The 17,513-nt window shown below is 33.1% G+C and overlaps 1 protein-coding gene across 1 annotated transcript; it reads right to left on the bottom strand.

The window, feature by feature from the left end:
* Positions 1 to 1,143: 1,143 nt before the first annotated feature.
* Positions 1,144 to 15,088, bottom strand: LOC149781408 (uncharacterized). Its single transcript, XM_089934751.1, has 2 exons — positions 14,592 to 15,088; positions 1,144 to 2,904 (listed from the first exon to the last, which is right to left on the bottom strand). Exons 1-2 carry the CDS (start codon positions 14,602 to 14,604, stop codon positions 1,646 to 1,648), a joined length of 1,272 nt encoding a protein of 423 aa, XP_089790877.1. The 5' UTR covers positions 14,605 to 15,088; the 3' UTR covers positions 1,144 to 1,645.
* Between the last annotated feature and the right edge of the window lie 2,425 nt (positions 15,089 to 17,513).

The following is a 17,513-nucleotide window of genomic DNA, read 5'->3' on the forward strand; positions in this document are numbered from 1 at the left end:
TATATATATATATATATATATATATATATATATATATATATATATATATATATATATATATATATATATATAGTAGGTACGCTGTAACAATGATATACCCCGAGATGAATATTTAATTCCTTTAAACACATGCTATACATATATTTCATTTATATCATATACAAATAAACGTATTTGCCCTTTGAAGGAAGTTAAGACTGACTACAGTCAACGGTGTATTGACTGAGTGAATGAACCCTTCACGTCTTTGCCGAGTGTATCCGTAACCAAATGTAGTTCTATGCCTTTTGTAGCTAATTATAATCACCTTTGCATATTGATAAGTCGATTGTTGTCTTTTTGGAGTTTCTACTTTTATTTACCTTGGTAAAATCAATATAAGTCACGCTTCTGATTCAAGCGTGAAATATGGTTTTAATGAAAACAGTAAAGCGCTATAAACGCATGGTTAGTCTCTTGAACACTGAACGCTCAGCCATTCACATACCGGTGCATGGAATTTAGTGTCGAAAATAAACTAAGCGAAATGACGAACCATCAAGAGGTAATTAAACTATTTTGATAGATTTAATTAATCTAAGTTATTATTCTGCTTAATGAACATAATACCGACCATAACGTCGGTTCTCTCTCTCTCTCTTCTTTGGTCGGTTTCACTTAAATTTTACCATCATTCATTGCTCCAGAGACATCGTCGTATGACACAAATACCATTACGATGAACCATATTCTTGTAGGTTACTTGGTGTAAGTTTAGTTTAAAGGTTTTCATCCAATCCCAATTATTTTCCTCTAACACTTCATATTTCTGCGTATTTACTCCTTATGCAGGCGAGGTGTGGGGGTGGGGAATGGATGCGCCATATTAAATTCATTTAAAAACGGATATTTTGACACTTTTTATCGTCATTTTCATACGTCACTAATGATTAATGAGTGGTAATTCATCACTGATGTACATACCTACAATCGACAGCACACATTTGCAAGAATGCTTATTATTGCGCAATGTTATTTTTAATATATATATATATATATATATATATATATATATATATATATATATAATGTACGTATGCCAATTAAATAATATTCTTGAAACGTGCTGCCTTCGTTGATATGTGGCACGTTGACCAGTTTAATTGAAATTAATAATTTGAAATGGCAATGGATTCATTTATCTTCAATATTAATCGCTGACTTTAAAATAGCTTTAAGGAAAGAAGGAAATCGAAACAGCGCCATAACTTTGTAATTGACGTTGGACACAAAAACATACGTAGTCACTTAAAGAAGACATGAGAATAGCAAGAATCCATTACGCTGACGATACATAACTTTACGTACTTGCTCTTCAGGCCCTATTTTACAACTGCCCTTACGCGCATTGCGTTGTTCGTCCTCAACTACATGACTTTAAGCTGAATTCATTTTACTGCAGCTTCATTTCATATAAAACTCCAACACATGTATACTATTTTCCTACATATTCATGCGCAGTAAAAACAAAGGTTTGCTGAGCGAGGATGTTATTGTCATCATGAAAACATTTTATAAATGGGTATATCCCTTGCTTCTATATTGATTGTTTGTCGAGGCTTTAAAATCGACTTCGCTTCAATATATTTCTTTTACAGTTCTGAGGTCAACGACATCGTTCAATCATAGCCTTTAATTGGTTTCGAAAATTAGGATTCATGAAGGCATAAATGACAGGATTTGCAACATTGTATAGAAAATACATGTAAAATATTATAACATTCATATCTACAGCCCTCAAAGCTATCAACCACGCGGGTAAAAATGAAGCGATAAATACCAAGGCAACAATAGCGAGCATCAAAGCAGTCCTGATATTTGCGATGCGCAATTTTTCGAGCTTTGCCCTTGAAACTCCATCTGGAGCATCAATAGCATCTTTACAAGCATGAACATTCTTTCTTTTTTGCGTGACAGTATCTGCTTTCTTTATATTGCTTTCATCGTTGCTGTTTTGAAGTTCATTTATAGTTTCCCTGCGGAGTGTTGTAAACTCCGTTGTCTCTCTTTCGACTGTCGACGATGGTGTGCACATACAGCAACATCGATTTCCTAGATTTATTAATTTTGTTCGTCTTCGTGCGACCCTCTGATATATTGATATATACAGAATTATCACCACTACCGCACAGACGCCGAACAGAGATGAGTAGATCTTTTGAAATCCTTTGAAAGTAACGTCACTGATAAAGATGGTGTTTCGGGCGCATATTCCGCTGTGTATTACTCCCGTTGTAGTGAGGTTTGTATACACTAATCGTCCGCTTGACCAAAGAATTTCAGATGTGTTTGAAAACCAGTTTTTTTCTTCCGTGCCACTGAAGTTCAATGCAATGGACACTTCATCTGTATACTCGTGATAAACTCCATAGACGAAAGAGCAAAAAACCCCAATGCAGAATGCCACAAAAGCTAACACAAATACTATCATCTTGGTTCGTGGAATCGTCATTGTACGCTTGAACGGATGTACAATGCAAAAGTATCGATCAAACGCGATGGCAACCATTATAAAAGCCGAAAAGGGTATCGCTGAGGTCACCAAAAAGTGGTACAGCTTACAAAATATATCCCATCGAACGTGATACTGTTGTAGTTCCATCGCTATTGTAAGTGGTATTGTTATCAGACAGGAGATGAAATCCGTCGCCGCTAAGGTTAATATAAAAATTGTTGACGTCAGTATTTGTTTTTGTCGGGAAAAGACATAGAGTACCAAAATGTTTCCAAATACCCCTGCAACAGAGAATAAGGCAAGTATACCCACAGCAGTGTGAACGAGGACCGGGTTCTCTTCATTAAATACGTTGTTGTCCGGTTGCCTCCTCCGGACGTCTTCTGTCACGTTAGGAGACATCTTTGTACCTAATAAAGCAAAATATATGTTAGGTTTAAATTCTCATTTGATATTACTTACCTTTCTGATTAGAAAGTGAATAACTGAATTCTAATATATTAGGAAGATTTCTTGCAAAGCTAACATAACATAAAGTTGGTTCCAGGACGACGAAACATGAAATGGAAGCATCATCTGCAAGCTTCGAACATAATGGTAATATCCATTCAAAGAAGCATGCACGCAAAGAAGTATGAATGCATCAGTTAAAAATCTAATCCATTTCATTGAAGAGGAAAGCACCCAAAGTTGGGTGCCGTATTATCGATAGTGTGTTGCTTACAAAAGATGCACTCTTTCAGATAGCGATTAATCTATAAATTCACATTAACCTGCAGCTGCAGCAGCAAGCCAGCGAAGTAGAAATAAAAATGATATACATAGCCTAATGCACGGTATGATTCAAATGGGTCAAATTGATGTCTATTTCAACATAGTTGTTCTCGCTAAGATGCATTAAAGCAATTATAAATTATCAGAAGACCCAAAATCCCTGTAAGAAACTGACCTAAACGTACATTGTAACCACCACGGAATCAGCGGACGTAATAGATCTAAACAATAGGTCTTTCCCCTAATAAAATTATAAAAACAACCAGAGATGGTAAGACAGACGAGGATACAAAAGAACCAAAGACAATGACGAGCCTTAAATAGGTGCGACTGAATCTATTTTAATGAACCCACATACTACTTAGTAAATTATTTACTAAATATAACGTTTGAAGAAAAAGAAAAAAGTGCACTAGACATTAATCTATGATACACTGTTGATGAAATTTAATAAGCCGAATTTGAGCTCTTGAACAATTATTCCAGAATGGTTCTCTATTCTAACATATCCACTGTTGACCGGCAGCTCAGTTAATCTCAAATGATCTTTACCACAGTCTGTACTAACATGCATAAATCGAGATGGTTTATTTACTTTGAGATTTCATGTCCGAAAAGATGATTTCCTTCCTGATATGTAATTTACTTTTGACATAATCTACATACTGCGTTTTACAGTTTAAACAATACACAGCGAATATCACATTTTGTGTATTATCGAATACTGTGTTATATATATTTGATTTAATTTATATCTGATTTTTTTGGTTTGCAATTTTTAAAATTTATTTATTTTTTAAATTTCATTATATGTCAAAATAATTTAGTTCTGTTTAGTAGGAACGCGATACCTTTTCCAGAAAATAGTCTGAACTTGACTGTTCATTTTTGTAAACATCATAGGGCTAATTCAAAATTAGTAACAGTCAACAAGATTTTTTTGGTATTTTTTTATTATGGGAAAAATAAGAGTGAGATCAATGCTGTATTGAAAACGTGACCTTATGCTTGTAAATAGTCTTAGTGAAGTAAACAGCTTTTATTCTCGGAGTAAAATGATTGGTTCTTTTACGTGAATATATGTTAATTTTTCTTCATATTAGTTGGATTCTCAAAGAATAATTAATTTCTCTGGAAATATTTTTGTGCTCTTACAGAATTCTTGAACAAAGACATTTCTTAAATTTTTTATTTGGATTAGAAACACCGGATTACTTCTTGTGTTTCTCCAAGGAAATCTAGATAACCACACTATACAGGATACAGCGTACGTCATCGCCTTCCATCTTGGATTCTTCGTCGGGACTCGAAGTTGAAACCATTAGAACATTTCAATAATAGGACGTGTTAAATTTTATTTGTGGATTATTCTTGGATTATTTTTGGATTTAATTCTTAAAACCGTAAGTTTTATTTTTCTTCTTTTTTATAGTATTTTTCCATGGAAATAAATTATTTGTTAAGTTTTTCAAAACTTGTTTTCACTTTTTCTTGTGCCACTGTTTATTCGACCCAAAACATGTAACATAAGAAATGATAGGCGGTTTTAGATTCTGATACCATGTTTTCATTTATTCTGAAATCTCAGTTAAATTGTTGCATATTTCGCTTTTTATGTGGAATCATGGAGGAGAGCTTGGAGGAGGAGGATAAGGAGTCTAGGGACAGACGAGGAGGAATAAGATAATGAATTGGGAGAAATGAGAGAAAGGATACAACAGATGAAAAGCAATAAAAGAAGAGTTCGAAATCCATCTTACAGTGCTAATCAAGTGATGCAATATGCTTATTAAAAGGTCGAGCAGAAGGACTGTAATTGGAGATTTGAGTCATTTGATTATTGGATGTTTATTAAATTGTTATTGATTGAATATCTTTCTTATTTTGCATATTTAACTATCTAACCTTCGGCATTTCTGACTGGGGCGCGGATCTTTACATTTATCTTTCAGTACATTTAAGTTCCAACAAAAGAGAATTCGGTTGGGACTTCTATAATAGTTTAAATACAATATTGGGAGCACCCCACCCCAACCATATATACCACAAAAAATATGCCATTCTCTGATATTTTGAACACGCGATAAGCATATGGGCAACAACATCACTATAGGAAGTATCACAGTGTTGGCAATTAGTGTTATGCTGTAAAGAGATACCAGAAACCTGGCCAAAAGTTTGACCAGTTTAATCTCATTGTTTGGCATATATACTAGCCACAGAGAAATATTATATATGCTTTATGCTCTTTAGAAAATCAATGTCCCTTGTGAGGTACACAGTGAACTTGATTATAGATAATGTCAAATATAAAATACAAATGTGTATAACATACAATCATTAGGAAAATCCAACAAATATTACAAATTGAATATATATAACACTGAGAGTGGATTTTCACTGCTAGAGCTATCATGCATGTCTTAGTTCTTCCTTGATTCAATAGTCTGTGTATGTTATAATATGACTGTTTCAGATCTTTTAAAATAGTACGATTTAATTGTTCTATAATCTTTAGATGAATCAGATTATGTTTATTTGATGAGAATACTGAGATTATATTATGAGAATACACGCACAAAAACATATTCCATTCTTCAGTTATACTCATTTCTGAAAAGTGTCGTTGAGAAGAGATAGTGTTTTAGTCATAATAATTGGTTTGTGGAAATTAGGAGAGTAGTACATCTTTAATTAAACAGTCTATACTTATTGGATTACGTTAATTTATTCAAAGATTTTAATATTTATTATTTCTATTGAATTATGTGAAACCTTCAAGGACTTTAGTGATATTCTACATTCACGTGTTTATTTTGATTCAAAAACATAGATTTAAAACTGATAATTAAGTAACTCTAGCACAGTAGTACATAAACTTTCATTTGCAACACTTTCGGACAGTTTCCACGATAGAAAGAAATTGATAGCACAATTTAGTCTATTCTTTGAATTTACACACTGCAAGTTATTTTTTAAAACTTTTTCCAGTTTCATCGATGTCTATATTTCATATAGGATCAAATTCGTCTTCCAAAAGACTTTTATTTATCATTTTGTATGTTGACCCATTATAAATAGTATAAACTTTACTTCACGTTATCTCCCTCTATTCAGTAATTTATTCAAACACAGTACGTCAGGGAATCAAACGCAGAGGCATTACTAATTATCCAAATTTGGAAACAGTAAATGCATTCATCAATAATGCATACTTTTTCTAATTAAATTCTTTATTACTCCCATTCTCAGTGAGACTTAATTATCAATAACACAACTTTCATGTGTAGCAAATTCATTCATGAGCAGAAAAGATCGGAAAATCAATAACATTCGTGAGAGTTTTCATTTACTTTTTATTCACCGCAGGAAAAAGATTATGCATATAATTATATCGACCTAGTTTATATTCAGATAAATAGTATAACCTTACCAATTTGTATCTCCAGAAAAATTGCCCGTTTTGTCCCTAACCATAAAATGTCATTCTCTAAAATATTTCTACTTTTGTAGTATTGCTAATATTACGTTTAAACACTTCAATAAGTTGTGGTCTTTGCATAATATAGGTGATCAATTGCATTAATTTACTGCATTGAATTGAGTATATACCCTCATTAAAGTTTTGCAATGTGATGTTCGTGTTGTATATGTCACTTGAAGTAAACACCGAAATCAGTGACAGTGTCGGAGCCCACTTATTTATCCTGTTCATACAGTTGGTCAATAAACGAAAGTTTGATGATTATTAGAGCGGTTTGAATGGGAAAAGCTGGCTTAATACTGTCTTTTTCAGAGGGGTCGGTTTGGGAAAGTTTGAACTTGAATACCCTTTGTCAAAAAGCATGCAAAACGTACAACCAGGAAAAAATATTTTTTAAATTAGTACTCAAAGGTAAGTGGATGGTGCATTAATTGCATGACACGTAAAGTACCCGACTCTCTCCCTTCAGTATGCTGGATGCGTTTTGAAAACCACACTCTGCTGCCTATGATTTTCGTATAAACTAATAAAATCCATTAGGTTGAATATCACCATAATACTCTTTAGTATAATAATTCCAGAATATGAACATATTTCTCTGTTGCCAAAAACAGCGACACAGCATATTTGAAAACTTTCTCATTTCTACTAAATGGTCATTTATAACATGGGACACGATTCTATGATCCGAAACTAATTAACAAGAAAGAGCAACAACCAACATGTTTATTAAAATAGAACAAATATTTTATTTATATACTATGATAAAAGTAAACGTTTAAACAGAAATACAGTATTGTGAATTACATACAGAATAGTCGTTAAAGTTCTACCATTAGTCGAAATGTATAGAGTTTACCAAATGAAATCGAGGGAGTTCCGAATGAATTCCAATCTTGAATGTGTCCATATACTAATAGCCTAAATTGTATGCGACGTGCTAACAGTTTTTATGTATTACAATGATATTATCAAGAAGATCTTTACCAAAATTCGCAATAATTCCAAGAAAAACGATTTATTCTTAAAGTATTGTTACGAGTCTATGTTCTTAAAATAAGTTACATAAAAGAGCAAAAACCGACAATTTTTTAAAATTCAACAATTATTTTTTCTCTAGAATACCAAGTGAAAATGTAATTAGAGCTTTCATTATTGTGAACGAAATTCCAAAGAGTCCTAACAGTTCTATCACAATTGCAAAGGTATCAAGTTCCAATTGAATTACAGTATTGAATGTGTTGATGTACCTGTAGTCTTAAACGTGCTAATATGCCAATGACCTGGAATGTGGCAATGTGCTAACAGTCACTGAATGTATCACAGTAATATAATCCAAAGTCACCTTGACTGAATTCACTCTACTTCCAAATTGATGTTTAAGTCCAAGAATAGCACTGAACACTTTGTAATTCTATTGGATAATATTTGGAATAAACGTATGCATAGAAACCCACAAAAAATTGAACAACTATAAGAATGATTCCACTTTGGGTGTTAAGGCAAAAACAAATAATCCTTAAGTAAACAATTTTATACATCCTCCACATAGGTCGGAATTACAATTTCTGGAAGTACTCTGTCAGCTTAATGAAACATTTCCTTTCTGGAACATTTTAATGTCAGAATCCAGACTGTATCTTTAACTCAAACTTAATTGAATATGTTAACAATTCTGAATATTTAATCTACAATCACAGAGAAATATGTTTTATTATGTTTACAAAATAAATGCCATTGGTCCCATAGACCATTAACTTTATTGTCGATTATGATCTTTTGCAAAATAAAGTTAAATAGAATTTAGAATTTATAATCATCGAAAAAGCCAACAAACAATACAAATTAAATACACATAACGATATCAATGGCCACTTTGTTTGTAGTAAGTCCAATTAATAATTTAAATAAATTAATCCTCTCTGATTATGACTGAACATAACTAAAAGATTGATTCCTCTACATATATTATGATACGAATGAATAAATCTAATGTAAACAACCTTAATATAAAAACCTAAGACACAATTAAAGGACCAGGACAAGATAAAACCTTTAGTTTCTAGAATATACTAAGTTGTAAACAGGGTTAGGTCTTTTACGTGGCATTTAGTAAAAATATGACAAATAACAGATAGATCATAATTTTCATGAGAAAAAACAACGTTCTAAACTCTTATTCAAGTAAAGATGTTTTTTGTTTTTAAAATAACATTATTAAGATGTCCAAAACTCCTACCTCATATATACAAAGGTCATTCACCCAATACAAATTAAATAAACATAACATAAGAGTAACGAATCATTAAATTTTTATAATTAATCTCAATCAAATATGTTGGATTTCATCATGATTTACCATCCCTAACAACCTATACTTCCTACACGATGTATTATGATCAGTGTACACACCACTATTCCTTCTTGCATCAAGAAACAAATAAGAACACACAATGAATGTTTTCTCAAACTAAATTAATACCGGGTATATCTCGTCCAGTTGAACAAATATCCATGGGAAAAGAAAATATTCATTATATTGTGTACTAAGAGCGCTCCTAAATCGTCAACACACACGCAGAGAAACACACTGTAAATACATCTCAACTTCAATGCCATTTATAGGTACACCAAATCATTTACTTGAGCTAACAACAATACACACACAAACATTTATTATCGATCCATTACGATAGGTATTTTTATCACAAAAATCATGCATGCCATTTCCTCATTTCCAAACAAATATCATGCTCTAAAAACTTTGTTTGACAGGATGACAATGAATGTGAATAGGGACAATCCCATCTCTTCTGACCCATCGATTAAATCTTAACTTTGATGCATATAAGTCCTTCTAACTGAATTAATTTACTTGGATCCATGTGGGAGCCGACTGCCCAAGAGATTGAGTTCTCAATGCGAACAGTGACAATCAGAAAACAGGATGAGAAAGAATGAAACCTTATTTGTAAATGGGCAGATATACACAGTACAAAACTTCTTTGGGTCTGTGATTTTCCTTTATATGCCAAACATAAGATTCGGCCTGATATAAATATAGAAACACTATTACAACAGAATCCCCAGTAAACTAAAGAATGATCAGATAATTTAAGAACAAATCTTGCTGCACATATACAATATTATTTCGCATTAGCATATTCACACTCTCAAAAATACTTATATACTTGAAATTGGTGCAGTCTTTATTAACAACTTCATTAATTGGAAATATCTTAATTACATTTAATATATTTGAAAGTTTTTCTTCAACAAGGCAATTGTCTATACTGAAAATATAATTCTCATGGGACATGTATTATGTCAATTAGTTAAAAATTGGAAATGTTCTTTACTTTTAGATTTCTTTCACTTCCAGATAGATTATGGATGAAACACATCGCATCTAAGACTAATCTGAAACCTTCAAAAATAAAATAGCTAAAGGCATTTAAAGTCTGTAACCCTGTGGACACCTTAAGAATATTTTGTTTGGTTGGACTTGGACTTTTATCATTATACATCTCTCATTGATTTATAACCTGCTGATGAAGCCACCTTCTGAAAAAATACTAAAACTTAGTTATATCATGTACTAAAGTATGGATGCACGGCGAGGGTTCAGATCACGATATACAAGCGTTGGGTGTTAGAGATATAACATTAGCAGATATCTAAAAATATTTCGCTTTATAGAGTTTTCTCTTTCGAGAAAGGGATGTCATTTCAAATACTAGCCCATAATCGTTTGTTAATTAGCTTAATACAAGAGAGGCAAGAGAATGTTCACAAATAATGACAAGACTTTCTAATTTACATAAAGTCAGACAGTGATGACTGAAGTTGTCATTGATATAAATCCACCACAAAAGAAGTATCACGTTATCAGTAAACAAAGACGGGCTGCAATGTTGCATATGGTATTGAAATCTATCCTAAACAGTCATTTCAAAAGATTTACAAAAACATCATAAACACATAATGAAAATTGAAGACAACATGCTTGTTATAAGAAAAGAATGTTCAGGTAAAGTTTCCATAATTTGACTTTAAACATTTAACTGATTAATTCAGATAGAAAAACAGCCTCTTTATATTTATTAGAATATATATCTGGTATTGTAGATGCAAATATAGTGTTTGAAGCAGGTCATGGTAGGTAAACTTATCCCGGAAAGCAACTAGGGTTACTATGATCGAATATGTTCCAAAGAACAATTCACGTGGTTAAAAGATAATCAACATAAGAATTCTAGTATTATACCTGATGACACTTTAGTTGTACAGATTTAGTGATTCCAGAATAATGTGACAATAAGAATGTAAGGAGAAAGCAAGTTGATCTCCCTCTTTTCTCTGTCTCTTACACTGTCTCTGTCTTCGCAATTTGACATGTTATTATCGCAGTGGCATAAAGCATCGGAAAATTTCCCGTTTAAGTATACCTTTGAATTAAAGCTGTGAACTGTTATATACCTCAAAGGAAGGAAAACCCTATGGATATATTTAAAAAAAATAGTTAATGTCTATTAAATAATTTTGTACTATTAAGTTCTTTTTTTAATGCCATTATTTCCTTAGTACATATTTACCAACAAAACCAAGCTTGACCTCTGAGTCACAAGTCTTCCAGTACATACAAACAGTTTACTACTCCGTATTGACAGTACATATTATTACTAAGATAGACAACTAAGATACAATTAACATCAAACCTTTATGCCTTTTACTCATTGAATCAGACTTGACTTCTGCAAAATTTATATGAACGTAAAACGAACCATTTCTTTTCAAATGTAAAATTCATGCAATACACTTTTATTTCATGTCATACACACTTTTTTTATCGACAAAATTAGAAAATATTTTACGTTTGATTTTTTTTAGCTTTGAATTACCCGTTTGAAACTAAATCTGGCCACCTTATGTACATCGCGTGCACATGGATGTGGCTCTTAAATAAGTCAATTAGGACGCAAGAGCGGAGATCAAACATTTGTCCTCTGGACTAAACGGAACAAAACATATGTCACTTCTTTCTATATATTTTATATTGTCATATTGGTATGAAGTCTAAGAACATGAAATATGACTTTATTTTATGCGATCCAACGTAATATTTAAGTTGTATTATGTATATTTATATTTGTTCTAACTCATGGTACATGATTTTATCTATAACATTTGTAATTTTATTTAATGACAAAATTATTGCGATTATCTATAGTTGATTGCATATGATCTCTCTCTCTCTCTCTCTCTCTCTCTCTCTCTCTCTCTATATATATATATATATATATATATATATATATATATATATATATATATATATATATATATATATATATGCGCGTCTTAACATTTACTAATAAGATAATTATTTGTAAATGTGATTACGAGAGTCAATTTGTTTTCTCTCACTGAACAGGTCGGTCTTAGAAGTATCATTCCTATTCGATAAGTTAGGTCACATGAATAGGTATATTGAAATAATAGATTGAGTAGTATTATCTGTCAGGAGAGGTATATTGCGAATTATAGTCTTAATTGACACTTTGATATAAGGAGACGACGGATCAATTAGATTTACTATTCCTGTTTTTGGAGTCATTCTTATTTCATTTTCCTGTTGTAACATCAAGGCTGCAGATCTATTTTATGTTTTATTTAGATTTTATCTGAGTGGAAAACAATATTTTTGGACTGTTCAGTGGAAATAGAAAGTGCTCATTGTTTTGACTAAACTATTATTCTGGAATTATTGTGAATTATTCAAAAGAATTCTGTACAAAACTATTTTGGCAACATCACAAATCTTGGCGGACCAGAACATTTCCGGTTCTAAAGTTTAGAAGGAACTTTTCAATTCCTGTTGTTATCTTTGCTTTTTGTTGTTTTCGGTTTAATGCCATTTCCAGCACACGATAAGCCATACATGGCGGTCAGAATAACTGATGGACGTATTTGAGAAAATTCCAGTAAGAATTACCTACCACTAGAAGCTATAGGCATCAGTCTTACATCCTCATGAAGGGCTGATTTCACAATATTAATTCCTTTTCAAATATAATTATACAAAATTACATATATAAAAATACTCATGGCAGAATTGGACTTAGACTAAATGGCATGAACAATAAACGGCCAACTGTATTAGTTTTATTATAAAATAGAACAATACTTTTGGGATGCTTTGAATGTACCTCTTAGGATTAAAAGCGTAATTTTTTGCTAAGAATGTTGAAACATTATAAGGTCTTCAAGCAAGGCATATTTATAGTACAAGTCCACTTTAACCTTTTTAAAATGAAATCATTGTGCTACAAAACTTATTATTCCGCACTGATTTTCTGTTTTACTTTTGTGCTCATAGTAGGCATATGCATTGAAACGGTCGAAATCATCTAATTAGTGACTGTACTACCCCTGTCAAGTTGCGATATAAAAAAGCATGCTTATTGCAGTCTTATTGCACTACCCAAATTAATTGTCGATATAAAAGAAGCACACTTATTGCAATATGAATAACTGTCAGATTTCGAACACTTTGATCAGCACTACCATGCAATTGAATAACAAATGACACTTCTAGCTCATACTAGTTGTCAACAATGAACGAGCATCGGTAATAAATATAGAATTAATTGAAATGCACCAAAATGTGTTTTGACATATCTGGTACGTCTTGCTATCATTTACAGATTTACGCTTTGAACGATTTTGCCACGATTATGAACGACAATAATGAAATCATGCTTTATATGTCGTATTCAATAAACTGAATTCTCTTGTGTAAACTAATCCCATAAATTAGACCTTCCTAGAAAACAGTGCTTAAGAAAGAATTATCTTGATGCATTAATATATCATGACTTACAACAGGCGAAGTATATAAAGGATAGAGCCAAACCTGTTAAGGTAATGATCAACATGTATTTTTAAGACCAATACACATTGCAAAGGTATTATTAGACTCATATGAAAATTATATGTTATATATTAGATAGAATATATGGAAAAAATCCCAGCGTTTTGGTTTTAATAGTGCAGAAGTGATATCAGGGTATTTGTTCAAAGATGGTGAGCTCTTCAACCCCTTCAGCAGAGAAGATAATTTACACAATTCTGTGAAGCCTTTGTTATATTGTTCCAGATAAAGTACAGGCAATAAATTAGTCACTTCTTTGAAATTAAGTCTAGGTTTAACTGCTAGTCTTGTCTGCTTGTTTATCTTACATTTTGCTAGAACGTCTAATTGCAGCTCTTTATTGCAGTCACACAAATAGAATCCAATCCAACTTCAACAAAATTGATCCTTCAGATAAAGTCACACCCAACTCTACTTTGATCTGGATTGACGAAGCACAGTCAAAGAGGAAGTTTCATCAAATTATACTTTTTTCTATAACACATATTGTAATTACAAGGTCGTTAATAAATTAATAAATCCTCGCTTTTTATTTTAACAATGCATACACTGAAAGGCCTGAAGCTTAACCTTGCCAATTCAAACAAAATTGAAAATTGAAATTAAAAGCAACCATTTTTATGCGCAAAACATACGTTTTATTCGATACACTAATCATGACCAAGGTAAAGTAAAAATCCTTATACAATCATACTAAAAAAAACTGTATAAACAGTGTAGAATGGTTGCAAATTATTACATCATATATTTAAAAGTTACCAGTTGACTTAAATGCAACATATAAAGGAGCTACATAAAATAGTTTTGTATCCATAGTTTGCGTAGCATTAATAATAAGGTTACATACTCTACCTATACCTATAGATTTCTAAAATTCAAGAAAATTTAATTATAGTACAGTTACCTACCTTTCTCGGGCATAAAAATCAAAGTTTCTTTATCGTTCTAGTATCACGAGAATTCCTCAAGCGAGAATAAAGACAGTCTGGTATGTTGTTCCATCAAAGAGTAGAGCTATTTTGCTGAAAATCTATTACACCTATCGTTACCATCAGATTAAGACAACATTACCATCCATGTTAAACATGAGAGCGTGATACATTCGCAACTTTGTCTTCAAACCTTCGAACCAATGAACGTCAGCAGGTTTGTGTTGTTACAATATACGTCTGGAAACGAGTCTGCTCAAAAGAAATCCAACAACTGATGCCCCTTGGTTTGATACAGCAGTAGGTATTATACGCTGCCATGCCTGATGGAGGCAATTCACGCCGCGAAGCAAGTTTTAACAGACGCCATCGATCCATTGCTCAGATTCTTTCTCCGTCACTTGCGAAACAAAATATCCTGGCAGTTGCATAAATAATCATTAAGTCAACCATAAGAAATGTCAAGTAACATTCCATTAACGTGCGATCCTTATATTTATCACACACACACACACACACACACACACACATTTATGGTTAGGTGTTTGTTTACAGCCGGAGAGAAAGCCAGACTGGATACAGATAACGGAATCAGGAATGATACTGCAAGGCGAGTGTGTTTAGAGTTCGGCCCCAGGGAAGAAATAATAACATACTCCATGATTGTTGCTGCAGGCCACTTTTAGTGACTTCACTATAGATTCTCTATAGAAATAAACATAATTCAAGTCAAAAGATATACAACTGCATATCAGAGTTACTGCTCACTTCATACATTCTTTAGCATTACTTTACATACATAATAAAGCTCAAGTGCTTGAAATTTGGGGCTCAGACCGCAACCACACAGAGAGTGCCCGCCACATCTAGCGCTGTCTGTATAGCCCCAAAATGAATAAAGGGAGAGAAAAAAAAAAAAAGAAACAAAAAAAAAAAAAAAAAAAGGGGGGGGGGACCTGCAGCAGACATGGAATTAAAAGAAAGCACAATAAGAAAAGATAATAATTCTTTATCAATATATAAAGTACGAACATTGTAAACATAAATTAACATATATCCCATGCACCAGTATACCGATAATGCCGAATTGTGCACCCGCGAAAAGGGGTGTATTACATGCGAGAAATACTCCTCAATGAACCCATATGAAGAGCAGTGCCCACATGATGTGGATGGCTGTCTCGGTCTGTGAACCCACGAGACCTAGACGAAGAATTGAAAAGCAGAACCATGTAGTAGAAAGTGATATGATAACGTGTACAGCAACGGAAGTCCATACATGCAAATTAAAATAAAAGTAGAACATTGTAAATATTGGAACATATATATCCTGTGTACAGGAATACAGATAATGCCGAATTGTGCACCCGCGAAGAGGGGTGTATTACATGTGCGAAATGCTCTTCAATGAACCCATATGAAGAGCAGTGCCCGTAGGATTGATAACGTGTACAACAACGGAAGTCCATACATGCAAATTAAAATAAAAGCAAAACATTGTAAGCATAATGGAACATGCTATCATATGTACAGGTATACAGATAAAGCCGAATTGTGCACTCGCGAAAAAGGGGGTGTATTACATGTGCGAAATGCTCTTCAGTGAACCCATATGAAGAGCACTGCCCGTATAATGTCTATTGCAGTCTCTGTACACCCACGAGACCTTGACGATGAATTGAAAAGCAGAACAAGACAGTAGAAAGTGATATGATTACATGTATAACAACGGAAGTCCATACATTCAAATTAAAATAAAAACATTGTAAACATAATGTAACATATATATCATGTGTACAGGTCTGCAGATAATGCCGAAGTGTTCACCCCATGTCGGAAAAAGGGGTTTATCACATAGCGCCCACCGCCATTGGAAGAATGTTTGAATGTTTCGCACGAGGGTCAAACCGCCAAAGAACCCATGTGAAGTGGAATGCTCTTCAATGAACTCATATGAAGAGCGGTGCCCGTATGATGTAAACGGCTGTACCGGTCTGTGAACCCACGAGACCTGAAGAAGAAGAAGAATACCAAAGCAGACACGGCAGTAGGACGTGCTATGACGATGCATGTGAATTAACATATAAACCTGAAAACATAAAAATTACACACACACACACACACACACACACACACACACACATATATATATATATATATATATATATATATATATATATATATATATGCATACACACACAACCACACACACACACATATAATATATATATATATATATATATATATATATATATATATATATATATATATATATATATATCATACATAAATTTAAGTGAAATGCTCTTCAATGAACCCATATGAAGAGCAGTGTCAGTATGATGTGCCAGACTTTAATCGGTCTGTGCACCTACGAGACCTGGAAGAAGAATTGGAAGTGATATAATGACGTGTATCCCCACGGAAGTCAGCACTAAATCACAGACTGGAAATTTTACCTTTCAGGCGTATATATTTCTTAATGGCATCGGACCTCCACCGACCCAAGATTCGAATAAGACTATACGAGAGAGCCTGATTAGTATCCTCTGTGGCTGCCCCTATCCTAAAACTATGAGCTTTGAACAACTGAAGGTTAAAACCGCATTTGAGAAGCGCTGTGCGCAGCGCTTGGTTGAAATCTTGCCTGGTTATGGGCATCCCCCCAGAGGTAAGGAAAAGTGGTCCCTCCTGACAACCCCGTAGTTGTAAATAATTGCGTAGCGCGTGGACAGGGCACTGATTTTGTACTTTTTGGGTCACGACACTTAATCGAAAATAACCGACTGCAGTACAACTCTAAGTGTGTTGTGTCATATTCGGCTTCGTGGCGACTGACCAGTTGACGGAACTGCTCGTCATAGTAATGCCAGTTGGGTTTTTTGTTGGAAAGAGTCATAA

Source organism: Sinohyriopsis cumingii, chromosome 15 (assembly GCF_028554795.1).
Source record: "Sinohyriopsis cumingii isolate HCF-2022 chromosome 15, ASM2855479v2, whole genome shotgun sequence".
NCBI classification, from domain to species: Eukaryota; Metazoa; Mollusca; class Bivalvia; order Unionida; family Unionidae; genus Sinohyriopsis; species Sinohyriopsis cumingii.